We start from the raw sequence: 27679 nt of genomic DNA on the forward strand, positions 1-27679 counted from the left end.
GCCTGAGAAATGTAGTTATACCGACCTGACCCGTTGTAGACAGCGCTGTGTCGGTGGGAGGGATTCTCCCACTGACACAGCTACCACCTCTTGGGAAATGGATTAACTATGCTGATTCACTCTCCTGTCAGCATAGGAGCATCTTCATTTAAGTGCTACAGTGGCGCAGCTGTGCCAATGCAGTGTTTTAAATGTACATCTGCCCCCAGACCTGAAGAAGACCTCTCTGTAGCTTGAAAGCATGTCTCTCACCAACTATTGGTCCAATAAAAGATATTACCTCACCCGCCTTGTCTTTCTTTCTTATTAGGTATGTTGAGTCAGATAAATGATGTTTGGTAATCAATAAACATTAATCACTCATTTACAGTATTAAATATCAGTTATTCCATTTTCCACAGTTAGAAAGAGAAACAATTACCTAGTGAATTCAACACTGTGAAGACAAAGAAAGTTAAGCTAGCCAGCCAGCTTTATTTAGCCATGTTTTTAAAATGTGGACAGGACATCTGACATTTTTGAATTTTAGCAAACCAAGTCCCCCTCTACCTAATAGTTTATAACTTCACCCACTGATCTCTCTTCAATATCCAATGACAAGTGATTTCACCCACTAGCCATATATCCCTTTCCCAGGGCACCAACATTACCACCCTTTTGCCTTCATCATCTAGTCTTTTACCTAATGCTACAACTTTTTTATTGTTCATAACGAGTATAACAAGAAATTTGTTTTTCTCATCACTTTCCTTTAAACTTTTTAAAATAAAGTTTTCATTCATGTGCTGAAATTAAAACTTAATGCATTTACTATTTAAAAACATTCCACATGTATGTTATGCTCCTGTAAATATTTCAGAGTGAGATAGGAAAGAAAAAGAAAAACCCGAAGAATAACTAGGTCGCTTTTGTTTTCAGAGAGGAGGAAAGGAATGGATTTTGCACAACCCTCTTTTAAGTCCAAGATTTTCTCCATTTATTTTCACTGTAACTATCCAGCTCCCTTTAAAGATGGAAACAGGAAATGCTTCTGATGTCAGCAGGATCATGGGACTCAAGCAGCTTCTCTGACTAGATGGGAGAAGGAACTTCTTGTGACAGTGAATTGCAGAGGTTAACATTAAGCTAGAACAGTTTGTTGCTTTTTAAAAACACACCAAGCATCTTATTTGCTTCCTTAATTTCTGATACACTCTGGAGAGGTACCTTCATGACTCCAGCAGATACATTTTGTTGCACAAGGAACTCTAGTTCACAGCCAATTAGTGTACATGAGTTTATTTTGTCAGTATGCAGTACATTTATCCAGTTTCTTTTCTATTCACATAATATTGCCCACTCAATTGCAAACCATGACTGTTCTTCATTTGGCAATATATAATTTGATTTTCAATCCTTGTTTTCTCACTCTTGTATAGCCGTGTGCTTTTTGAATACATATTCCATTTTTTTTGGATGAAGGTGTACAAATTCTATTTAAGGTCAGGTTTTCCCTCCCTTAACTTCTTCCCACCACCAACTAGAGACATACATCTGTGAGTGTAGATACCATCCATGGCAGTGACTTAAGAGATTAGTCCACGGTCTCAGGTGTTGATTTTTGCCAGATGTTTCATGCTAGGGCTTCTGCTTCAAACTACAATTTTGTTACACTCATAAGGTATCACTCCTGTTTAAAAAGGCATATCATCAGCCCTCCACCTGCAACAGAATTATTGGTGTTCACAAAGAGCCTGCACTGCAGTGGCAAGGTTCAGGGGTGTGTATGAATGTGAGCTAGGAAATTAATAGATAAGGAGATAGAGTCAGACTACCTTACTTTGGAAATTCCTAGCTTTAATCAGGCTACGGCACAACATTACTTAAAAAGACACACAGACATTTGGCTGCAAAACTTAAATTACCTTTGTGATTTTTTTTTGTTAAATACCTGGCTTTTATTCAAGTTTAGCTGGGTTTTCTTACATTAAAATTCTTCCAGGAATATTTTCTTTTTTAAAACTGGTTCATAATGTAAGTCCCACAAATAGCAAAACTATGATAAATTCTGTTCCTTAACTAAACTGAAAAAAGCAGTACATTTCCAGCATATTGTTTCCCAGGCAGATTAAAAATTGACTGTCTTTTTACTTGTTTGTTGCAATAAGTTTTCTTGTTTTATAGAAAAACATTTTTATGGACAAATCATGTTATATCTAAAACACAAATTTATTTACATAAAAAAGAGGTTGCTGAAGTCATTCTATATTTGACTAAAAAGATTGGTGCTTGTCTAGTGGTATATGTCAACCTACTTTTTCAAAGTGTGTTATGTACTCAAAGCAGGTTGAGTCCGAAGGAACATTAACTGTAGTACCTATGAATGGAGCCAGTAAGACTGTTGAGAACATGTGGTGAGAAAAACTGTTTAGACATTATTTGTATTGTTAGGTATAATACTTACTCTAAATAACAATCTCATCATCCTCTACAACCGTTGCCAAATTAGGGGTTCCAGACTTGTTGGTCAGTTCTGCTGTCATCTTTCTTGGATACTGTTCAATAATTATCTTCTAAGATAAAAGTTACATTTGATTCAAACAAACAGAAAGAGAAACAGACAGACTATATGCCTCATCTCTTTCCCAATTAAGCCAATGAGGTTTTGCCATGGACTGCAGAGGGAGCAGGATTAGCCCTATACAGAATATTTTTCTATATTTTTTAACAGTAAGGTTATGTCTCCATTACAAACCTAAGTCGACCTATATTAGGTTGACTTGCATCACCACAATAATTACTGTGGTGGCTGTATGTCCACACTACTATCCTTGGGTCGGTGGTGCACATCCTCACCTGAAGGAGGGCAGGGAGGAGGGGAGAGAGGAGCTCGGGCTTCTCACCTCAGCTCACAGATGAGAGTGGAGTCCGAAGCTGCCTCCTCTTCTCGCCCCGGCTCCCAGCTGGGAATGGGGTCCGCCAGGAGCAGGGTCCAGCAGCCCAGCTCTCCCAGGGACCAGTGGGTAGCTGGGCTCTATCTGCGCAGCTTTCTTGTCAATTTCCCAGCAGGAGCCGCAAAATTGACAAAACAGCCAATGTAAGGGACACTGTCTACATAGACGCTGTGTCACTCTAACTACACCAGGGGTTCTCAAACTGGGGGTAGGGACCCCTCAGGAGGTTGGGAGGTTATTACATGGGGGGTTGCGAGCTGTCAGCCTCCACCCTAAACCCGGCTTTGCATCCAGCATTTATAATGGTGTTAAATATATAAAAAAGTGTTTTTAATTTATAAGGGGGGGTTGCACTCAGAGGCTTGCTATGTGAAAGGGGTCACCAGTACAAAAGTTTGAGAACTACTGAACTACACCAACATAAGCCTTACACCTCTCGTGGAGGTGGAGTTATTATGTTTGAGTAGTAGGGCATTGGTGGCAGGAAGGCTGTAGTGTAGACACTGACATAATTAAGTTGACAGAAGGCTGCCTTCTGTCGAGCTAACTGTGTAGTGTAGACCAGCCCTTAGTGCTGAGAACTTCAAATTGGTAGGCTAAGTATGACATTCAGCACATTATCTCCTTGTAGCTCACACTTCTGTTCTTCATTTCTGCAGTGTCCAACTTCACTCATGTTGCTGGTTGTGTGATGCCATGCAAGTCATGGAGAGTCAGCCCCTGGAGTCTCATCTACATTGTTAACTCTGGTTCAACTCCACCAATGGTCATGACTTTGTGAGCCTCTGATGGGATGCACAAACCCCACGCTGGGCTCAAAGGGGGTTTAAGGACAATACTGGACCCAGATAGCCCCACTCCTCCAGATCAGCATGTTCTAGCTGGGGAGGAAGCTTAAAAGGGAGCAACCCAACTCAGATGGGGGAGGAAGACAGACCTTTCCTGAGGGCTCCTGAACAAGGGTGTCGAAGAAGTCTCCCGGGGAGGAAGGGGACTGAGCCCGGTTGGGGCTGAAGGTTTAGTTGTCTTTTTTTCCCTTTTGTTATCTTTTATTGTACTTGGAGCCATGAGGAGAGACAGATGGTAGGAAGTGACCCAGGTGGTAACTCCAAGAGTGCTCCGAGAGCCAGACTCTGATTGGCTCTTATAGGGCCCTGAGTCAGAACCTGGTGGAGTTGGAGGGCCTGGGCTCCCTTATCAAGTGCCCCTCCTGCAAGAGGTGTATAAGCCTCATTCCCCACAGCCTTCAGTCCCTGTAAAAAGAGGGCAAGGACATTGAAAACCCAAGGCAAAGCTAAGCCCATACACACAGGTGAGGAACTGGACTGACACCCCAAGGGTCCCTTTCTCCTCCTTCTCTTTCTTTCTCTTGCTCCCTCCCCCCAGTCGAGTCACAGTATGAGTAGGAACAAAGGAAGCAGTCGTTACACAGAACAAGGGATCCTGGTATAAGGAGTTTGGCCGGTATGACTTTTGAGAACATATGGTGAGAAAAACTTTGCTTTGAATTTAACATGGTTTGCTAGGTTAGGCAATAGTTGTGTTTTATCTATATGTTTCTTGTAACTCCATTTGAGATAACAAGATTAGTGCAAATCAGTTCTATTAATAAAATGACAGACTTTATATACGAGCTTGTTTTGTCCAGGAGAGGGCTGGGCAGTACAAGACCTACCTTTCTGGGGAAAAATCTGGGAGTGGGAGTATACTGGGGTCACCCTGCAGTATAATTCAGGTTGGTAAGAGCCTGAGTGTGACTGGCAGGCTGCAAGTGCATACAGAGATAGCTCTGAGTAACTTACATGCTAGTGGGTGTTTGTGAGCAGTCTTGAATGGAGGCCATAGCAGCAATGCACTGTAAAGAGCACCCCAGATTAGAGGGCAGGAGTGACACATCTACTCGTTAGTTTAGTTTGTACCCTGGCTATGTCACATCCACTAGACCACCTGGCCCTCCGCAGACCCTATCACACTGCCCTAGAGGAGGGTTTCTCAACCTGTAGATCAGGACCTAAAATTGGGCTGCCAGAATGTTTCAAAGGGTAGCGTGGCAGTTCCTGTGTCTCCTGTCCCAGAAGTCTAGTTAGGCTTGCCTCTCTGCTGCAGGCACTGCAGCCTCTGGGCTCCCAGCACAACTCAGGCTTGGTCCAGCAGTCATGATGATGGGAGTCTGGGTAGGCCAAATTTGAGTGAGTGGCAAACTCATGGGCCAGGTCACAAGTCACACAAATTTGGTCTAGTCAGGGGGGTAGGGCCAAACCAGAGCAGTGCTACAATCCTGGAGGTTGCAATGGCCAGAGCCAAAAGCCAAGCCTAGCCAGCCCCACAGCACAGGAGCTGCAGGAGCTGCCACTGTGGGGTGAGTGTTGGCAGGACCCTTTCCCCCACCCCAAGGGGGCAGAACCTAACCGAAACCACCCCAGAGCCAGGGCCGGCTCCAGCTTTTTTGCCGCCCCAAGCGGCGAAGCAAAATAAATAAATAAAGCCGCGATCGGAAGCACTTCAGCGGTAGCTCTACCGCGCCGCTTCATTCTTCGGCGGCAATTCGGTGGCGGGCCCTTCCCTCCGAGAGGGAGTGAGGGACCCACCACCAAATTGCCGCCAAAGACCCGGACGTGCTGCCCCTTTCCATTGGCCTCCCCAAGCACCTGCTTCCTTTGCTGGTGCTTGGAGCCGGCCCTGCCCAGAGCCTCCACCCCCCAGACTATTTCCTAGGTTGTGACAGGGCATAAACATTTACAAATGGGTCTTGAGCCCAAAAAGGTTGAGAACCACTGCCCTAGAGAAGACTAACCAAAGGCTGCTGCCAGCAATTAAAGAAGTGTTTTGGTTAGATCTCTTAAGCCATATTCGTAACACTTGGAGGCCAGAAGGGACCATTAGATCATTCTGATCTCCTATGTATCACTGGCCATTAAATTTCACCCAGCTGTTCCTGTATTGAACCCAGTAACTTGTGTGTGACTACAGCATACCTTCCAGAAAGGCATCCAATCTTGATCTGAAGACATCAAGACATGGAAAATCCAGCATCTCCCTTGGTAGTTTGTTGCAGTGGTTAATCACCTTCACTGTTAAAAATGTGTGCCTAATTTTTCATTTGGGTTCAGTTTCCAGCCATTGGTTCTTGTTACGCCTGTCTCCACTAGATCAAAGAACCCTTTAGTACCCTTCTCCCTGCGAAGGTCCTTACATACTGTAATCAAGAGACCTGAAGAAGAGCTCTGTGTAAGCTAGAAAGCTTGTCTCTCTCAACAACAGAAGATGGTCTAATAAAAGATATTACTTCACCCACCTTGTCTCTCTAATACTGTCACCAAGGCACCTCTCAGGCTATGTCTACACTACAGACCGTACAGCAGTACAGCTGTACTGCTACAGCTGTGCCGCTATAAGGTCTCCCATGTAGCTGCTCTAATCTAACGGGAGAGCTGTTCACATCAGTGCTTTTGTCAGTGAAATTTATGTTGGTCAGGAATGTGTTTTTTTCACACCCCTGAACGACAAAAGTTTTACCGACAAAAGTGCTATCGTAGACATAGCCTAAGTCTTTTTGATAAGCTAATCAGATTGCACTCTTTAAATCTCTCGCTGTAAGGCATTTTCTCAAGCCCTCAAATCATTGTTGTGGCTCTTTTTTACACCCTCTTCAATTTTTCAACATTCTTTTTAAAATATGGGCACCAGAAATGTATGCAGTATTGTCGTATCTGGCACACAAATGCCTCAGACAGAGGTAAAAATCACCTCCCTATTCTTCTCACTACTCCCATTTATACATCCAAGGATTACATTGGCCCATTTTGCCACAGCATTGCACTGGGAGCTCATGTTGAGTTGCTCATCCACTGTGACCTCTGAATCCTTTTCAGAGTCACTGCTTCCCAGGATACAGTTCACCATTCTGTAGGTATAGCCTAAATCAGGGTTTCTCAAACTTCATTGCACTGCGACCCCCTTCTGACAACAAAAATTACTACACGATCCCAGGAAGAGGGACCGAAGCCCAAGCCCCGCCTCCCTGGAGTGGGGCCGAAGCCAAAGCTTGAGGGCTTTGGCCCTGGGTGGGGGAGCTGTAACCTGAGCCCCGCCACTCAGAGCTGAAGCTGAAGCCTGATCCCTGCTGCCCAAGGATGAAGCACTCAGGCTTTGGCTTCAGCCCTGGGTGGTGGGGCTCAGACTTTGGCTTCAGCAAGTCGAACGCCAGCCCTGGCGACTCCATTAAAACAGAGTGGTGACCCACTTTGGGGTCCCGACCCACAGTTTGAGAACCGCTGCCCTAAATTATTTGGTCCTAGATGTATAACTTTGCAGCTGGCTGTATTAAAATGCATTTTGTTTGAATAGGCCCAGTTTACAAAGTGATTCAGATCACTCTGCATGAATGCCCTGTCTTCCTCATCATTACCACTCTGCCCATCTTTGAATCATCCATAAATTTTGTCAGCTGTGATTTTGACATGGTATTCAAAATGCTGGCAGTCTCTTTATACTAGGACTTCTAATGTGTCTACCACTGATGAAACAGGACCAGTGTTACCAATGTTTAGAAAAGATTTTCCAATGTAGACAAACTGCTTTTATGACTTGTGACACAGCGGATAGGGAACTGACAATATGTGTAAGCCTGGACATTGCAAGGATGAAGAATATAAATATGAGCTGTTGGATTATAATCTAAATTTCCCTCTTAGGCAGGTAATTGGGGACACTGTGAGAATTCCTTATCTCTTGTCTGTAAAATGGGGATAAAAATTATTTACCTATCTATGCTAATTTCAGGAGAATTGTGAGGATTAATTTTTTAATATTAAAAAAACATTTTAGATGAAAACTACTGCATTATTAGATTAACAATGCGATAAGTGTTAAATAGTTTTATTAAGATTCAATTTTCTTAAGCATGTAAAGATAATAAGATTTCAGTTTTAAAATGTAGTACACAAGATTAAATTCTGCCAGACCTGATAATGTGCTTCAGTTTTCTGCCAGATCAGGAGCTCTTCTGCTTTCAGTTTTTGTACCATTTCCAGTTCTAACAGGGCCTTTGCACGATCTTGTATCAGCTGGGCCCTCTCTACCTTCCTCTAGCATTGCAGAAAAATTATGACATTGACCAATGACAAAATATGGAAACTAAAATCAGCCATGTTGGGATTAAATGTCAAAAAAGATTTTTTTTAAATGAAAGGAAATTCACCTCTTCTTCTTTATTTAAATTTTTCTTGTATTTGTAAAGCCAGTATGCCAGATAATTAATTGGGTCTGCTGGCCGATGCTCTGCCACCTCTGCAAGTCCCTCAGCTAAGCATTTTCCTATGCATTTCTTGAGGTACTCTGTATCCATTCTTATCTTCTACCAAGCGCTGCACCAATATATTAACTGAAATGTTTTAGACATTATTGAATGAGAACGTGCACTAACAAAAGGTTTCATATGGACATTGGTGGTCATACAAATCTGTTTACATTGCCTTGGTGATACATCTCAACCCTGACATGGGGAACCATTTCTGGTAGTAAGGGAATAATTCAGCCTTAATGGCCAATACATTCTTGAATGACACAGCTAAGAAAGGTGGCAACTGAGTTGTTGGTTTTGTGAGATGAACATCACTATACTGATACCAGCAACTCATTTCACATAGCCTATTGGAAAGACATCCGCTGGTAACCACTTTTGGTTACTACCATCTTGGTTCTCTAGAAGTGAAAGTCCTTGTATTGCACTTCTAATTAAATTTTGTATCGATCTTGGTAAAATATTACTCATTAAGTATTGTTTTATTCCTACTGGATCTGCAGTATAGCCCTAACTAGCACAATCTGCATGGCACTGAATCAAACGCAATAGTCTTAGTTTTCATTTTTCACAAATAGAGTACAAAATGTTGGATTTATAAAGAAGCTTCCAGGCTAATCTAGACAGCATAAGTGGCTTTTACAGAAGAGAGTGTAAATGATAAGAAACTGACAGTGCAGTGACAGTGTAGGGCAATTATGGGAGTAAGTTCTAAGGCTATGTCAACACTATGGACCTTACAGCGGCACAGCTGTACCACTGCAGCTGGGCCGATATAAGGTCTCCCGTATAGCCGCTCTATGCCAGCGGATGAGAGCTCTCCCGCCAGCATAATTAAACCACCCCCAACAAGTGGCGGTAGCCATGGCAGTGGCAGTGTCCACACCAGTTCTTTTGTCGGTGAAACTTATGTCGGTCAGGGGGGTGTTTTTTCCGACAAAAGTGCTAGTGTAGGCAAAGCCTAACAGTATGCCTATATTTAAATGCTACAGCGGCACAACTCTATAATGCGTCATTGTAGACACTACCTCAACCAATGGGGAGGGATTTTTCCATTGGTGTAGGTAATCCACATCCCTGAGAGGTTGTAGCTAGGTTGATGGAACAATTCTTCCATTGATCTAGTGCTGTCTACATTAGGGGTTAGGTCGGTATAGCTACATTTCTCAGGGGAGTGGACTTTTCACACCGTTGAGAGACTTAGCTTTAGTGATGTAAATTCCTAGTGTAGACTGGGCCTCAGACTGAGTCTTTACTCCTGGGGGAATTCTGCACTACTGTGTGTGCGCATAATTAATAAGCTGTGCATACTTTTATTTTTTTGCGCAGAAAAAAGCTTCTACAGAAATGTTGCTGTAGTTCCACCTTTTTCCCACCAGAGGGTGCTGTGGTGTAAGAACAGTAGCAGCAGCTCCCAGCCAGCTGGGGAAGACAAACAGCCTGCCTTCTTTGCAGCGCCTGTCAGGCCAGGTCACGAGACAGGGGCTATGGGGAGACAGACAGCATGGGGTGCTGGGGGGTGGTGTCAGGGCCACATTGTGATGGGGGAGGGGGTGCAGAGCTACATAGAGACGGGGAGTGGCTAGGTGGGGGCACAGAGACAAATGGGGACAGAGGAAGAGGGTGCAAAGCCACATAGGGATGGGGAGACTGAGTGGGGGTGGAGGGACACATGTGGACAGGAATTGTGGGAAAACATGGGGACAGGGGCAGATGTGCTTGACTGAATGGGAGATGCTAGGGGTCAGCCAGGGTCTGGAGGGGGGAAGCTCCCTAACAATCCTCCCCGCCCCGCAAAAACCCTCAAAACCATACTTTTCCTACCCATACCCTCATTTCCCACCCATTCCCACAACCCTCCAAGTTCACACCCAGGTTCCTTCCCAGCAATTTACTCCCCCAGCTCCTCCATTACCCCCGACTCTCCCAAGCCTTTGCTTCTGAGGGGTGTGGTAAATATGGTTCTGTATTGTAGTTTAAATGAATTATTACTCAGAGTTCTGTATTAATATGCCTAGTAAGGAATCTATTTGTCAAAAAACATTTCCTGAATCTTTTTATCTTGTCTGTATTGTTTCAGACATACTTGGTGACAGATATTTTGAAATAAATGACCAAAAATAATTAAAACTGGTGTGATTATACTGTGTTATTTTGACAAATAAAATATGCAGAATTTTAAAACACTGTGCACATAATTTTTATTTTTTTGGTGCAGAATTCCACCAGGAGTAAGTCTTGTACACTGGAGTCTGTTTGGGCTTGTCTATACTTACGCGCTGGTTCGGCGACAGGCAATCGAACTTCTGGGTTCGATTTATCGCGTCTTGTCTGGACGCGATAAATCGAACCCAGAAGTGCTCGCCGTCGACGCCGGTACTCCAGCTCGGCGAGAGGTGTACGCGGAGTCGACGGGGGAGCCTGCCTGCCGCGTCTGGACCGCGGTAAGTTCGAACTAAGGTACGTTGACTTCAGCTACGTTATTCACGTAGCTGAAGTTGCGTACCTTAGTTCGAATTGGGGGGTTAGTGTAGACCAGGCCTTTGAGTGGGAATCCCTACTGTCCAGGTTACTGAGGTTATTGTATCCTCTCCAGAAACAAACCAGGGACTCTTTACCTTCCCTATGGGTAGCTACCGCAATGAGCAGCGGGGAGCTGGCACGCAGCTGGTATTACACCAGGTAAAGTAGCAGAGGTTTCTGTTGTGTAAAGATCAGTCACTCACCGCTGGGTGTAGGGGACGGGACAGTCCTTTGTACACATGGTGACAGGCTCCCGAGCCGTGCTGCACGCTGGGGCCCCACTATCACTCCCACCCCAGCCAGGCTGCCTGCCCGGGGCTGACCCCACAGGTGCCAGCTGCGATGCCGCAGCCCACGGGTGGGCGGAGCGCGGTCGGGTCCCCCAGAGCCAGGCGCCCCCGGTCCGGCCCACACGCCGGGATCCTACCGTGTGTCCGGCTCTCCAAGGCGAGCTGCCCTCAGGCCGGGCCGATGTTCTGCCAATGCCCAGCCCCGAGGGGGTTAACCCCGCCACCTTACTCACGTGACAGCCCCTGGCACCAGCCCCACCACCAATCCTACCGCCCGGGTCACGCGGGCGGCTGCCTAGCGACGGGACGCTCTCGAGCCGGGGGTGCCCTCTGCGGCTGCGCGCCCCTCGAGGCAACGGCTAGCGCCCCTTTCCCACACTGGATGCTCGTTCGCCCGCCGAGTCCCGTTTACTCATCACGCGCGCACGGTTCGCTGGCACGCGCTGTACTGCTGCTTGGCGAACGCACCCGGTAGGGCTCCCAGGCCGCAGCAGGGGGTCGCGCCCCCCCCCCCCCCCCCGAGAAGTGGAGTGGGGGCATGAGCTCGGACCTTGTCGGCCCCAGTGGGGCTCCGCTCCAGTGAATCTGGTCTGTGCGCGGCGCCGCAGCGTGGGAAGGGGCGCGGGGGAACCTTTCAAATCGGTTTCCCCTCGTGAAGGGGGCGCGGAGGGCCGTGTGCGTGGGGGAGCGGCAGGGGGCGCCATGTCCGAGGTCCCGTGCGGGTGGCTCTGCCCTGCCGATGGGTCTCCCGTGCGTCTGCGGGACCTTCTCAGCACACTCCTTTCCCCCAAACCGCCTCCAGCCCGTTTATAGCAACAATGCACCAGCCGCAGCCACTGGTCATCTGTCTCCCAGCAGCCTCCCCCCACCCAGCAGGGCCATCCTGTTGGTTCATAACAAATCATATAAACCAGTGGTTTTCAACCTTATTTCATTTGTGGACGCCTAAAACATTTCAGATAGAGGTGTGGACCCCTTTGGAAATTTTAGGCATAGTCTGGACACCCCTCCGCCCCCGGGTCCACAGATTGAAAACCACTGATCTAGCCCAAGCTAGATAGTGCTACAGCTACAGCTGTTGAAACTCAACCATAATTTTGCTTGCATTTTCACCTTCCTGGAAAGAGTTGTTTTTCGTCTCCATTCACCAGCATTAAAAACTGACAGATGATCATTTTTGCCCTCATTCTTTGTTTATACAAAGAGAACAATCCTAAATTATGTTTTAGCGCACCACAGATTGCACTGTGAACACTCCTGGCCTAAATAAAACGTTGACTAGGTCTTTTACATTGTTATGGTGCTTAAGTATTTGTAAGGGAGCTATTATCCTTGTATCTAAATTAGAAATATTCTTTACACTTGATATATTTTCTGCTTTCCAGTTTGACCCTCTACTTTAACTGTATGTAAAGGGCCAGTGCTTACTAAAAGGTTCAGAAAAAACTGATATTTTGCAGATGATAGCAAAAAGCTAAATGTATTTTGAGTTTTAAGTTTAACACTAAAAATGAAAGTGTGTCAAACTATTATTTTTTTCTGTGATCTTTTATTACTTCCAAAGCGTTGGGAATCATATACTAAACAGACCGTGATTTCAGTACTGTACCTACAATAAGCAATATTCGGTCAGTGTTCACACACAAATCCCAAAACAAGGATGTTAGTATTATCATTGTTATAGTCGTATCATTATTATATTGTATAACAGTATTGTAATAGTAGTAATATATTGGGTCCTGATCGTACAAACACTTATACACATGCTTAAAACTTAGCTGACATGAGGCTGTAGGAAAACAAAAACTGCATTCTGAGTCAATATATTTTTAATCTCATGAGTAGCAGAGATGAGACATATGCCCATAAATGAAGCCCTTTATGCTATTGATACTTGTCTCATAGCTAACTGTTCTTTTGTTGTAGAAATGGTTTAAACAAGAAAATCAAGCATCCCAAAAACAAAGTGTACAAACCATGCCAAGAATGTAAATATATTTGAAGAGTGGGTTGCAGAATCCTTTCAGGTGAGAGGAAACTATAGAACCTTCAGGAGGTAAGTGTGTTCAGATGTGCATTCTGTGGAGGTGCATTGTGACAAAACACTGATATATGCCAGTGTGCCAGAAAGTAAGATTTGAACTTAACAGGAAGCATACCTAAGGGGTGTCTGTGCAAGAGACCAGAAGGAAGGAATAGTCTGTGATGTTTCCGATCTCCTGCATTTGTGTGACTTGCCTTTAGATAAGGTCTGTTTTCTTCTTCTTAAATAGATCATACACAGAAATTATTTAAATTCTAAGTAGCTTCTAGGTTCCTTTGGAATCCACATTGAATTCAGTGAAGTGTGTATTTAGGGACAGAAAATGGTTAATTGGGACTATTAGAGAAGAGCTAATAGAATTTAGCACTGTAAGGAAAACTAGTGATCATGTACTATTGTAACTGGAGATAAGTGAATATTTCCTAAACTATGTTAAGCAACTACTGCTTCATGGAAATTACATTTTGAAACAAATGGAGCAGAATTGTACTCTATGTTTTGGAAACATACAGGCCGGTGTAAGAGAGGTATTTACCTAACAAGAATGGTCCCTACGCTGTACATATTTTAAAAAATTCTCTCTGAACTGATGAGTTATGTATATCTCATTGTGCATCTCCATCTGAAGTTCTATAAAACTAATTGACAATGAGCCATGTTTAAGAGAGTTTGTTGTTTCCTTAAATGTAATCTAGTTAGAAAGATGGTTAAAAACGTTTAAAACAACTGAAATGATATGTCCTTCAAGAAGTTATAACATTGTAAAGAAATTGGTACAACATAGATTCTAGTATCCTTAATTATGTTGAGTAATATTTTACTCAACAAGTAGTCCCAATTACCTCAATAGGACTTTTTTTGTGGAGAAAGGTTATACTCAACATAAGTAAGATTTTAGAATCTGGCCTTACATAAACAGAATATAGTAAGAATAAATTTTAAAGCTTGTTTTTATTATTTCACTATCTGTATAACTATGGATGATGCTGGTGCTTCACTAGATTGGAGAACAAACATATCCTGGGAAGTATATTAAGACAAATATTATTTTACAATCTCAATGAACGGAGAATCAGAGATTTTGACTTCAATGGGAGCAAGAGCAAGCCTCATCTGATCTGCCTTTAATATGCTTCAAATATAGTCAGAAGACAGAGGGTCTAAGATTCAGAGGAAATTAAAAGCCAAGTTCTTGAATAATCACTGTAAATCATAGCTGAGAAAAATGCTCTGTGAATGATGTTTTTTCTCAAAATATCTGGCAGATTGGAACTCTTTTGGCAAAGGGGAGCATGTCTAAAGTTGGGGAGAAGTACTTTCTTAGGCAGTGTAAGTTCATACCAACTTCCAGGGTCTGCCTATGCTTGCTTGTAAATTAAAGATGTTATTTGTTTTTAGGAAGGATGGTCTTGTAGTTAGGCACAGGACTGGGATGTCTCTTGCTTTATTCAAATCATACCATACTGGCATATAATATAGATTATTTATTTCAGAAAGTGCATGTCCACTTCATTTTCTGATTAAAATACATCAGATGTGTGCATGCTCTTTGTCAGTAACGCAGCATTAATGAAGATTTTTATGGCTATAACCTACACATTTGTTTTGATTGTATTCATGACTTTTATTCACCTAGCCACAGAAGAACAAGCTTTTATTCACAAGAATTCTTTCTGGAAGCAAAATCTCTCAAATCCTAGCACGAATAAATCTGTTTATGAGAGCATTTGTATTGGGATTACTCTCGTAGTCATTTTGCAAAGCTGTTTTAATTACTCTCACATTAGTCTGACACTTACAAATATTCACAGATAATTTGTGAACAAAAAAGGGAATTCCAGTTTATAAAGCTTAGGCCATCTGATCAGGGAGCGGACACAATAACATGTGACTTAGATGTCTAGGGCATAAAGTATGCATAGCAAATATTAATTGCAACCAGCTCAAAAACTCTGTGATAAAATGTTCATGCACAAAGTATTGAACACTTGTAAAAAATGAGCAAACTAGTATTTATTATAAGTAATACTACAGTGCCTATAGACCCCAACTCAGATTGGGACCCCTGCTGCTAGGCATTGTTCACACAGTGAGAGAAAGTTTGTGCCTTGAAGAGCTTGCAGTCTAAATACGCAAGATGGACAAAGGGGTGAGAAGGGAATCGACACAAATGACCTTTTCCAAAGTTATCCAGCAGGTCATGGAAGAAATGACTCCTAACCTAGTGCCTTGTCAACTAGATAACACTGTCTTTAATACAATGCACAACCTCTTCACAGAGCATTCACAAAAAAAGGGCTGAATTCATTGGCTAAACTATTTGCAACAAACTATTTGATATGGTCTAGTCAGTAATTCTTAAAATATATTTTAGTTTAAATCGGGAAACACTGTTTAGTGTCTTCTTCCTTTACATTTTTCAGGAGGTGTGAATGGAGTCTGAATACCTCAAGAGATGCCTAGGAATATGCTTGGCAAAGGGACTTGCAGAAGTGGTAGAGCATCGGCCCATAGACCCAATAGAGTATCTGGCATACTGGATTTACAAATACAGGAGAAATTTAGATGAAGAACAACAGGTGGATCTCTCTGCATTTAAAATGATTACTGTTACTCTTTCACAAACTTTAATGACAATATAGCCAATATTAGTTAATCTTTTTTCTGATTTGTCAATATCTTGCAATGACAGAGGAAGCAGGAGAGGGCTGAACTTGAGCAAGAGCGTGAGGAGGCCCTGAAAGAACTGGAAATGTTAGAAAAAATGAAGGAAGAAGAACTCATGTTCCAGCAGAAACTTGCAGAGGAGCAGCAGGTCTGGCAAAATATAGTCAATAATAAAAGTAATTAAAATTTCTAGCAGATAATACTGTGGCATTGACACCTCATAATTAAGGCTAAGTTTTAGTCACGGGTATTTTTAGTAAAAGTCATGGACAGGTCACAGGGAGTAAACAAAAATTCATGTCCCGTGACCTGTCCATGACTTGTACTATATACCCCTGACTAAATCTTGGGTGCTCTGGGGGGATGAGGGGGTGGCCCAGTAGTGCTGCGGGTGCTCGGGGCGGGAGGAGGAGAGTGTGGCCCAGGACCCTCGCTGGTGCTGGGTGGGGGAGGAGGTTTGGCGGGGCTGGCAGGCTCCCTACCTGGTTCCGTGTGGCTCCCTGGCTATCTCTCGGCTCCTAGGCAGAGGCGTGGCCAGGGAGCTCTGAGCTCTGCCTGCGCCCCACGGGCTGGCTCCGCAGCGCCCATTGGCTGGGAGCTGCGGGGGCGGTGCCTGTGGGTGAAGGCAACGCATAGAGCCGCCAGGGCGTGCCTCTGCTTAGGAGCCAAGGGAGAGACATGTCACCGCTTCCAGGGAGCCCCCTGAGGTAAAAGCTGCCCAGAGCCCTCACCCCCCCCCCCCGCATGCCAGCCCCTAGCCCCCTCCCACACCCAAACTCCTGCTGCTGCTGGGGAGGGAGATAGTGGCCAGAGACTGCCCCAGCAGCAGCCGGTGTGGCTGGCCCAGGGGCTGCCTGAGCTGCTCAGGCGGTCCCCGGGCTAGTTGCACCGGCCCCTGCAAAAGTCACAGAGGTCCCTGAAAGTTATGCAGTCCGTGACTTCCCTGACCTCCACGACAGACTCGCAGCCTTACTCATAACACTGGAACCAGCCTAGGTATGTATCTTATGGTTGACATATTGCATATGTCTGTATAATGGTGTTACAATAACGCAGCATAAAAGCACTATAATGTGACTTGCATAAAGTGTCTATGTGCCAAATAATAAGTGACATGACCATTCAGAACATGGAAGTGGCTAAGCAAGGAAACTGACTTTGCAGTATGATCTCCTTAAATAATGCAGAACCCTAAGGCAAAGAATACCCAATTTAAGGCTTCTCTGAGCATCAGTAACTTACAATTGGCATGTCAGGTGCTGGCGTTCACTATGTATAGTTGCCTGTCAATTAGGCTGTCAATTGCAGTTAACTCACGCGATTAACTAAAAAATATTAATGGCTATTAAAAAAATTAATTGTGATTAATCGCAGTTTTAATTGTACTGTTAAACCATAACAGAATACCAATTTATTAAATTTATTAAATATTTTTTGGATATTTTTCTACATTTTCAAAGATATTGATTTCAATTACAACAAAGAATACAAAGTGTACAGTGCTCATTTTATATTATTTTTGATGACAAATATTTGCACTGTAAAAATGATAAACAAAAAATAGTATTTTTCAATTCACCTCATACAAGTACTGTAGTGCAATATCTTTATCATGAAACTGCAACTTACAAATGTAGATATTTTTTTTATTACATAACTGAAGTATGGAAGTATGTCCTCTAGAATGGTGGCTGAAGCAATAAGGGGCATACAAATGTTTAGCATATCTGGCATGTAAATAACTTGCAACTCTGGCTACAAAAGTGTCATGCGAACGCTTGTTCTCACTTTCAGGTGACATAGTAAATAAGAAGCGGGAACCATTATGTCCTGCAAATGCAAACAAACTTGTTTCTCTGAGCGGTTGGCTGAACAAGAAGTAGGTCTAAGTGGACTTGTAGGCTCTAATGTTTTCCATAGCTTTGTTTTTGCGTGCAGTTATTTTTTGAATGTAATCTATATTTGTAAGTTGAACTTTCATGATAAAGATATTGCACTACAGTAATTGTATAAGGTGAATTGAAAAATACTATTTCTTTTGTTTTTTACAGTGCAAATATTTGTAATAAAAATAAATATAAAGTGAGCATTGTACACTTTGTATTCTGTGTTTTAATTGAAATCAATATATTTGAAAATGTAGAAAACATCCAAAAATATTTTAATAAATGGTATTCTATTATTGTTTAAAAGCACGATTAATCGCAAATTATTTTTTTAATCGTTTGACAGCCCTACTGTCCATGCACATAGTAGGTGTATTCAGTAGATGTGGACTGCTCCCTATATTGTGGCAGATAATCAACAGATCTGTAATTTACATACACACACAACTTTACAAGTGGTTGCCATTGTATGATCATGGAGTACATCCACTGTGGTTCCCTGATCTGTGATGTAGCCTCCTATCCTATGTAGAGTGTAGAGTTGAGAATTTTTTTTTTTTTTTGGCAAATATTTGTTTGAATTGGACGTTGAATTTTGATTTGATCATGTATGCATTTTTGTCATGTTTGCTTTCAACAAACATTATGTGAGCATTTCTGTTATGAGTGTTCATGCAAAGTGAATGTTTCAATATTTGTAAAATTCATGTTTAGGATGTATATTTGAATATATATTTAATAATTCATACTGTGTTAGTTACATACAAGGGCAGCCTCAAGGAAACCTAGGGAACCACTGCACAGTTATTTGACTCGGCCCCACTTGCATGTCTGAAATTTAATGTGTAACCTTCTTCATGTTACCTTGCCCAACTGCTCTGCTCTAACATCTGCATGTGGGAAGAGAAGGTAATAGTGAATGTATCCAGAAATTGTGTGTTTGTGGAAAGAGTCGGGATTAGTGGATGGAGGTTTCCTGTTAAATAAAAGAAGGGAAAATCTGTGGTGTGGGATAGCATGAGCTAAGGAGATGTCCTTATTCTTCATACGTCTCAATTTATCATCACAGTAGAGTTATTTCAGCTAAAAACATTATATAGAACTGAAACAGGAGAAATAAAGATTCACATTTCTAGCTGGCCTTGGTAGAGCAGACCTCTGCCTCCCATGACCCGAAGCCACCTGTTTGAATGAGCAGTGTCTGAAATAGCCCCGTTTGTATATCACATGGTATTGTTGCCATTCCCAGATTGGGATTGCTTACATAATTAACCATAACAGTGTAATCTAAGCATATGACAATCAAATATAGAATTTTAAACTCATGCTGCTCTCATTAGTTTAGTTGTGTAAGTTATAGCATGAATTGCATATTGTATATTCTTTTATACTTTTTAATTTACAGTTTAACAATTTGAAAACTGAATTATTTGCTGAAGAATTTCATGAATAATTTCAAATAATTAATACATATGAGTATATGATGTTATATCTGCAAGTGGCTCACAAAGAAAGAAAAGGCTAAATTAATCAAATAAGTTATTTGTTATGAATTTTCCCCTCAGCTTTGTCACAGTAAAGTCACATTTTTCAAGGGACTGGTTGTGTGTGGGTCACAGTTTTGAGCGACTAGCTCTGGGCACATGCATGTGCTCTATATGACTGCATATGACCAAAGAGCATCTGAATGCCACTTTTGGACTTAGTGGTCATGTTTGTTAATATATTTTCACAAAATATTACAGCGAATAAAACAAGATTTTTGCTGTCAGTATTTGATTCTCCAGCATAAGTGTTAATGAATAAAACATTATTTATACTTAAATTATGCAATTTCTGACATATGATGGCAGCAAAGACCTGAGGCCCAGATTTTTAAAGGTATGTAGACGTTCATGCGTTCAACATTGCAACAGCTAACTGATTTAGGAGCCTAAATCTCATTTTCAAGACAGATTAGGCATTTAGGAACCTAAACCCCATAGACTGTCAATGAGATTTTGGCTCCTATGTGTTTAAATCCCTTTTGAAATGAGATTTCGCCACCTAAATCAGTTAGACATTGCAACGCTGAATGCAGTAGCACCTAAAACACCTTTAAAAATCTGGGTCTTAAATTCTTGTGAGTTCTAGTTGTCTTCAAATGGACATTGGATTTGACCTTTAATGAGAATGTGTGAGGGATGTATGGAAGGGTAAGGTCTTCAGTTGTCTATTCTGTTTTCCCTTTGACAATCAAAAGACCTTGCTCTCTATTCTGGTCCACAACTGATAAGATTGTTGAGTCACCTGATATTTCAACAAATCTAAACTTCTTCTTATTTCAGTTATTGTATGTTTATGTTTTCAAGCATAAAATACATTGTAAATGGTGAAGAAAAAGCATGCAGTGTTGTTGTAGCCATGTCAGTTCCAGGATATTAGAGAGATGAGGTGGGTGAGATAATATCTTTCATTGAACCGACTTATATTGGTGAGAGAGACAAGCTTTCAAGCTTACATAGCGCTCCTCTTCAGGTCTGGGAAACTTACCCAGAATGTCACAGCTAAATACAAGATGGATAAGCCCCTTCATTTTCAGTTTAAACCGTTTTTTACTGAAAAAATCTCGTTTTTTTCCAAAAAGTAGTATTTGTTTTTTTTTCTGTGTAATTCAAACATATAAAAAATAGCGTGTTTTATTAGGAAAATACAGTACATTGCATGAGATATATGTATTACAATAATATATTAGTTTGTGTGTATATGCAAAGCTGCCTGTTGAAGTAAGGCTATATATTATTCTAGAAGATGCACACAATAAACAAACAGGCATGTACGCAAGCTCTGAAGTGCATGCACATCTGAACGTCGTGATGAATCTCACACCCACCATATACACATTTCAAGCTGTTAGCAGATAACGGTTTAAGGATTTGACACTCTAAAATGGGAAGAAAACGAAAATCAGAATATGTTTCAGAACATAAGGAAGTATTCAAAAGTTTAAAAAAAACAAAAATGGGAGAAAAGGATGAAGTTGAGTGCATGTGCTGCAAATGGTGTGGCATCATACTTGACACTCAGGCCAAGCGGATTAAAGAACATTTCGAGAGCAAATGACACTTAAGACATTGGAATCAGCATTTGTCCGGGCACGGCAGAAAGAGCGAGATCAAAACGATGTAATAAGTGAATTTGTACATGCCGTCTGCTTTTCAGGGCAGCCGCTAAGCCTTGCTGATGGTCCTTTGGAGGACTTTATATGAAATTTCTGTCCAGCAGAAAAATCTTTGCCAAATTCAATCAATATGACCAAGAAATATCTGGAGGAGCATGATGATGCTCTGACCAACAAAATTAAAGAGAGGTTGACTGGAAATATAGTTAGTTCTTTGATTTTTGATGAATCGTCAGATGTTCTCGACCGCCCAATCCTGGTGATTTTGTTTTCATTTTTCATTTTGTTTTGGAGAAGCCTGCACTCATTTTGGCAGATCTGGAGTTTGTAAAGTCAGCAGTCAAACAGTTGCGGCAGGTGTCAGTAAAACTTTAAATGAATATGCACTTATGTGGAAGGATTTGAGCTACAGTGAATTCTAACTCGGCTTCTTACTGCGTGAAGTTCAAACACAAGATGTAAAGCTGAATGAAAAACCTAAATTGCTTTGTTTGTCTTGCCCAGCTCACCTGCTGCACGTTGCTGTCTCTCATGCAACAGGGGTTCCCAAAATGGCTGATTTAAAAAATTCCGTAATAGATGCTGGTGCAGTTTTCAAGCATTCAAATAAAAAAAAATCTTCTATGATGTTTGCGAAGAGATCGCACTTGAATACAGCATTTCAGCATTCCAGTTGTACCGACAAGATGGTTTAGTCTGTATTTGGCTGCACAGAGTGTTCAGAAGGCAATAGGTGTATTAATGCAACTTTTATATCACAAAGAGTTCAACAGTGGAAAAGCCAAAAAGCTGAAATCTCAAGCAGCTATGTAAGAAATTAGGCAAAGCCTTTGTACAAAACTCAAATTCCTGATTGAAACACTTCAGCCACTACATGAAGCACAGAAGAAATTGAAATCCAGTTCTTTAACAGTTGTCACATTTTCTAATACAAAGGTGTCTGGCATTCTGGTTAACAATATCTCTGCAGAACTTTCTCACAAAAGCACATCTGGGGAGATTCCAGAAAAAACAATTTTTTTCCAAGTCTGTGTTGCCAGTCACTGTGCAGGAGGACCACCTTGCAAAAACTTTCAAAAGTTTTTACGAAGAGCTGTCAAAGAAGTGGGAAGCTACTGACGCTCGCAATATGTCCCCTACAGCTTTTCAGAGAGAATCATCATTCTGGAAAGTCATTGTGCTGTTTGACCCTCATCGTAAAAGTGTGGCCTCAGCTGATAAATGTAAAGAGTATGTTTGTATAATCTCCCCTTTTGTGGCTTCTAATGAAGAAAATACAAAACTGGAAAGTGCCTATATGGCAATGCCTTCCACAGACAACCACTGCATCACTCCTCTTGAATTCTGGGAAATCCACCACACTGACTGTCCAACTTTGAGCCGTGCTGTCTCTCGCATCCTCAGTGTCCCACCTGGCTCAGCTAATGTGGAAAGAGAATTTTTGAAATTCAGCTACATCCAAGACTGTAGGAAAATGGGCCTGGGAAAAGACTACTTAAAAAGATTGCTGCGAGCCTACACTACTCAGGACTTTTGGAAATTACACTGAAGGACCTCACAATGAGTGTTTATAAATATTTTAAAATATTGGGCCCAATTATTAAATGTAAATATTTATAGCCTAATAGTTCTAAGTCTACAACAGTAAACTGCTTATTCAAATGAAAAGCTTTATTTGGGGATTAGCGATATATTGTTTTCTTGAACTCAGTGGTGGCATTGTGTTTTGAGTTCTGTTTTAGTTCTGCAGCAAACCACATTGAATTCCGTTCGTGAAAGCATTAATCTATTGAATGCTTTCCCCCCCGTCCTTCAGTCCACCAAAATAAATCCCAGTATTTACCCAGAAAAATTAGTAAACGTTTTTGCACTGATTTTCAGCTGTTTTTGTTGTTGTAGTAATAAACATCAATAGATTCCCGGAAAAAATAAAATAAAAACTGGAAACGAAGGGCCATAAAGATGGGACAGATTGTTTAGCATAAGTAGTTAACACACACTTCAGGGGACCATTCAAGGTGAAGTGGTCCGTTAACACCCCTCCAGACATAGGGAGAAAACAAACGTGGGAGGTTGCTAGTGGGTGATCATTGTAATAAGCCATAAATCTAGTGTCTCTATTCAGTCCATGAATTTAAGCCCCCTTGAAATATGTTAACTACTTATGCTAAACAATCTGTTCCATCTTGTATTTAGTTGTAACACTATGAGTAATTCCCAGATCTGAAGAAGAGCTGTGTAAGCTCGAAAGCTTGTCTCTTTCACCAACAGAAGTTGGTCCAATAAAAGATATTATCTCATCCATCTTGTCTCTTGACAAAAAGTACATATATAAAACCTCTGCTTTGCAAACTTTAACACCAACATAGGTCAGCCTACTGTAGTTTACCTTTTTTTTCTCAATTTGTCCATGTTATATTGCTTCCATAAAATGATTGCAGGCTCAGCTGGAACGAGAACATGAGGAGGCTCAGCTGGAACTAGAAAGGGTAGAGAAAGAGAAAGCAAAAGAGCTGTCCTTGCAGCAAAAAGCTGAAGAGGTCTGACAAAGTTCCATTAATAATAATAATTAATAATTAGATAATGTTTCCAACCAGCCTTTCCAAGATCCATGCTTAGATATCAAACATGCTCTCTGATCAGTGCAGGAATTGTGTATGTATGCTTTTAGCCTATGGACATTTTACCAAACTGTCAAAATCTGTGAAAGAACATTTCTGGAATGCATGTCTAGCCCTGCAGCTTCATTTCAAATTTCCTGAGTTAGACACTGGGCTGTACTATCAGTCTCTTCAGCATAATTTTCATAACCAAGTATAAATGGTTTCAGAGTGCAACTTAGTATACATTTGTTTGCTTAGTGGTGCTGCAGTCTTCCTTGGTTATGGTTATGAGAGTGTTTTTGTTGAAATGGGAACACAAGTGAATAACTTCCCCAGTCCTCCTATTTGTAAATGCAAACACACTTAGGGTTTGTCTACTACTACAGTTTTGTTGCTTTAGCTATGGTGTAGCTAACGCAGTAAACCTTCCTACTGTGGATGCACTTATGCTAGTATAAAAGTGTTTATACCAATATAGCTTATTCTGGTTTGTGAGGCAAAATAAATTATACTGTCATAAGGGATCTTTCTGCTGGTATATCTTTGTCTACATACGGCTTTTAAAAAAAATCACCCCAACTGACATGGCTATATTGGTAAAACTTTTAAGTATAGACCAGCCTCCAGTATATGGGGTTCATCACAATCTAAAGGAGAATATTTTTCTCAGATCATTTTGTCAAAATATTGACAATGTATCACTCTAAATATCAAACTTTATAAAAGTGAGATAGAGAAAAGGTACTACATGAAAACCTAAAGTTGTTCAAATTCCTCTAATAATAACTAATATTAGCCCTAACGGTAATACATAGACCTTTTTCACACTTAATTTATTTATGCCAGGGCTTTGTTACCATAAATCTCTAGTCTATGGCATCTGTTTATTTTCATTAGTTTAGTGCATACTAAGGTTCTTTAACATATCTTCAGAGTTCTTAAATACATTTGTGACAAAATTACTAATAACTCACAGTAAGCTTTGTAATTCAATTGTAGGAACCGGGGGATAAATCAAGGACATTAGCTGAGCTTACAGATAAATATGGAGCCCCTAATTTGGCCCGAGTTGAGGAGATAGATGAGAGTGGGCAATCTGACGTAAGTACCAAAAAAAAAAAAAAAAAAAAAATCTAAGTAATCCCTGTATAGAGATTTTTCTGTCCCCACTAATGCTATACAGTTAAGGCTGTGTCAGCACTTCCATTGTGGCCTAAAAGAGAGTATTTGGGCCATATTCTCCAGATCTTCTGAAGAGAGCTTGATCCCCAGTGCATGTTAAAGCAGCCTTTGGAATGTTCTCTCTGGTTGTTGGCTGCCAGTGGCCCCCACAGCCAAGGATGAGTTGATTATAGGAACTCTCTTGCCCTGCCTCATTTTCCCCCAGCTGTGCCCCTGTTTCAGCAGTTGAGGAAAACGGTGATGGAGCCAATGTGGTAAAGGAAATCCTTAAATTTCAAACTTTGTACATTCAACGTGTTTTCCAAATGAAAGTTTCAGTATTCCCAGGGGAGCAGCTACCTCCCTTTGCCTCTGTGATCATATGGCTATGATAAGTGCTAATTTAATCAGCTGGAGGTGAATCTTGAGAGTAATTAGAGGCTCTTTCTTTTTCTGGTGTGCTAAAGCACACAGTCCTCACAATACTCCTTGAATCTGTCACTATAGGGAAGTGAGAGAACGTGAATCAGATTTTGACTTGTGCAAAGCATTGCAGCATGTATAACAATACCTCTTGGGTCAGCTACTAGAACTGAAATGTATCCAGTTACATATATCTTGATGGTCAAAAGAATGTGTTAGATCCCACTTTTCAATTCAACATTTTTTAAATAAGAAGTTTTCAAGTAACAGAATATATATTTTTTTAAATGATTGTGTAACTCAAGATGCTGGTAAAGACTGTTTGTAGTTCCAGTATGCTGTTGCCAGAATTTTTTTTCTTTGAATTTCATTAAGTTGTCGTGCCTATCTTATTTTATTGTCAGTAATGTAATTTCAGCTTTGATTTTACATTGCATGAGGAATGTTTGTTAACATGTTTTGGATGTAATAACAGCCTGTTTATTTTACAAATGTTTTACAGGTGTCTCTTATTTTTAATGTATCTAGGAATACATTTGAAGTCAGGTTTTCACAATTAAGCTCATGTAATCATATGCATGCAATTGCAGGCATATTTGGTATGTAGTTATTACTACATTTGCACATGCAAATTGGGTAATGAAATATACAAATAAGTAATAATTATGTGTGTAGCCATTCACCTATGTAATTACCCAGTGTTAGGCATATAAATTAGGTTCACAGTTGTATAAGCATTAGTCTGGTGATGACACATTCTTTTTGCATTCTGGAAAGATATTGTCAGTGAGTTTACATAAAAACGGTGGGACCAGATCAATATTCTTACAGTATTGTATACACTTTCACCCTTTAGTACCCTTTGTTAGCTTGGGAATCAGAGATATTTGTCTCTATACAGTCTTACTTGTTGATGGTAGAGGGGAATAAAAACTAAAGTGTTATTTCACTGAATAGGAGAATGCATAGTCATGCTGAAGGTTATCTAAACACAGTTTCTGTTTGCTTTGGTTTGTAGCATGTTTTTACCAATTTCTGTTAATACTGGTGAGTAATTCTTCTTTTTCCTTTCTTTCTCTTTTTTGCTCTTAGGCTGCACTGAATCTCACGGCTGAATCAGAGGAAGAAAACCCAACTGATATGAAAGTCGATTCCTGAAGTTTAGTGACTTACTGTAATTGTGTATTTAATATATGGAATGAATTTATCAGTGATACCTGGGGGTTTGAGAGTTAGATAACAAAATCTTTTAAGGCAGCTAATTTAAGGCAAATATCATAAAAATAAAAATCATTCAAATTCTGGGAAAAACTGATTTGACTTGCTACTGATTACTAATTCATTTAGTGTTCTATGCATCAGGTTGTAAATACTGTACCTAGATTCAATGGAACCAGGAGAGACAATCTCTTCTAAAGCTGATACACTGAATTCCACGTAGTTCACCAAATAAGACACTTTCAGACAAGTATCCCAAAACCTAATATCCTGACTGGCCTTCATGAATATTAAATATTAATGCTCTAGAAGTAAGCTTAGGGATTCATCCTGATGTAGTTGTCCAAAAATTCTCCTCTTCTCATTTATTAGATTGGTTACTGCTTCCATCCAGAACTAGTTACATTTCATTAGTGGAAGAAGTGATTCCTGGATGTACACTGTTTTATAATAAAGGTCTTGATCTGAGTTCTCTAGGATCAATGGGGTTACTCATGTATTGAAAATTTTACAGATGCTTAAGTGCTTTGCTGTATGTGGGCTACAGTGTTCAGTACCTTGTAGGATAGAGTCCAAAATGCTTTCAAATGAAAGGTGCTATCTAGAATATTAAATGAGAGTTGTTATCTGATGAATTCTTGTTAGTAATGGACAAACCTCAAAAGGTTTTGAAGTTCACTTCAAATAGGCATCAGATAATCATCATATCTGAACTTAGCCTGATTTCCTGACCAAAGAGATTTGCAAAATTCTCTGGTTTTCTCCTGGCCAAAAATTCCACAATTGTGGTATTTTTTTCTATATTTCATTACTTATATTCCCAGTTGAACCGAGCAAGTGCTGATGTGTCCATTTAAAAAACAAACTATAAAACCTTTACAAAATTCCAATTTGTTTTGAGTTTGAGCTGGATATTTGATTGTTCGAGTTTTATCCAAATGGCTTCTTCTGTTCTTAATCAGATTATTTTTAACAAGGAAATGATGGTGCGTTGTTGCTGATTGTCAAGGGTGTTAACTTGCCTGCTCTAAATAGACACTGGCTTGTCTGGAAAGGATACCAGAATTGAGAAATTGGATGCCTCTTGGTTATAAAATAAAAAGGTTTCTTTCCACCTCAGTGTCTTCTAGCAGTACAGATTAGTTGGGCAATCAACATTCAGTTAAGATCAACAATATATAATAAAATATTACTCCATTACAAATTCAGTATGTGGTTTCTTTAATTGATATTTTTGTGTTTGGGGATGAAAGAGAGATTTTGGGATAGCTTAGCAGTTTGATAATTAATCTGTGCTAAAGCTCGTTCTAGGATTTCTTCTGCCCTTTATAAGATAGAAAATATGCAGACCCTGCAGGCAAAGGTCAGTCATGCAATAAATACTTTCTTGTCGTAGTTTGACTTGCTCTGTTCATATGGCAAAGCTGGCACCGAGCAGAAACCTGTCAAAATGTTGTGCTTTTAACACT

The 27679-nt window shown here is 40.9% G+C and overlaps 1 protein-coding gene and 1 long non-coding RNA gene across 4 annotated transcripts; one reads left to right on the forward strand and one right to left on the reverse strand.

The window, feature by feature from the left end:
• Positions 1–289: 289 nt before the first annotated feature.
• LOC112113318 lies at positions 290–8486 on the reverse strand. The gene is made up of 3 exons (XR_002908684.1): positions 7898–8486; positions 2444–2552; positions 290–1071 (listed from the first exon to the last, which is right to left on the reverse strand). It is a non-coding gene; the product is annotated as an uncharacterized LOC112113318 (long non-coding RNA).
• Positions 8487–11393: 2907 nt separating this feature from the next.
• DYDC1 (DPY30 domain containing 1) lies at positions 11394–27097 on the forward strand. 3 transcript variants are annotated; one of them, XM_026653683.1, is made up of 7 exons: positions 11394–11519; positions 12975–13104; positions 15516–15671; positions 15785–15907; positions 23247–23345; positions 24408–24509; positions 26085–27097. In XM_026653683.1, exons 3-7 carry the CDS (start codon positions 15525–15527, stop codon positions 26148–26150), a joined length of 537 nt encoding a protein of 178 aa, XP_026509468.1. In that variant the 5' UTR covers positions 11394–11519; positions 12975–13104; positions 15516–15524; the 3' UTR covers positions 26151–27097. The 3 variants fall into 3 exon arrangements, with proteins under 3 accessions (XP_026509468.1, XP_026509469.1, XP_024065823.1); XM_026653684.1 differs by lacking the exon at positions 24408–24509; XM_024210055.1 differs by lacking the exon at positions 23247–23345.
• Positions 27098–27679: the final 582 nt, after the last annotated feature.

The sequence above is a fragment of the Terrapene carolina genome, unplaced genomic scaffold (assembly GCF_002925995.2).
Source record: "Terrapene carolina triunguis isolate 2854851 unplaced genomic scaffold, T_m_triunguis-2.0 Scaffold146, whole genome shotgun sequence".
In the NCBI taxonomy this organism is placed as follows: domain Eukaryota; kingdom Metazoa; phylum Chordata; order Testudines; family Emydidae; genus Terrapene; species Terrapene triunguis.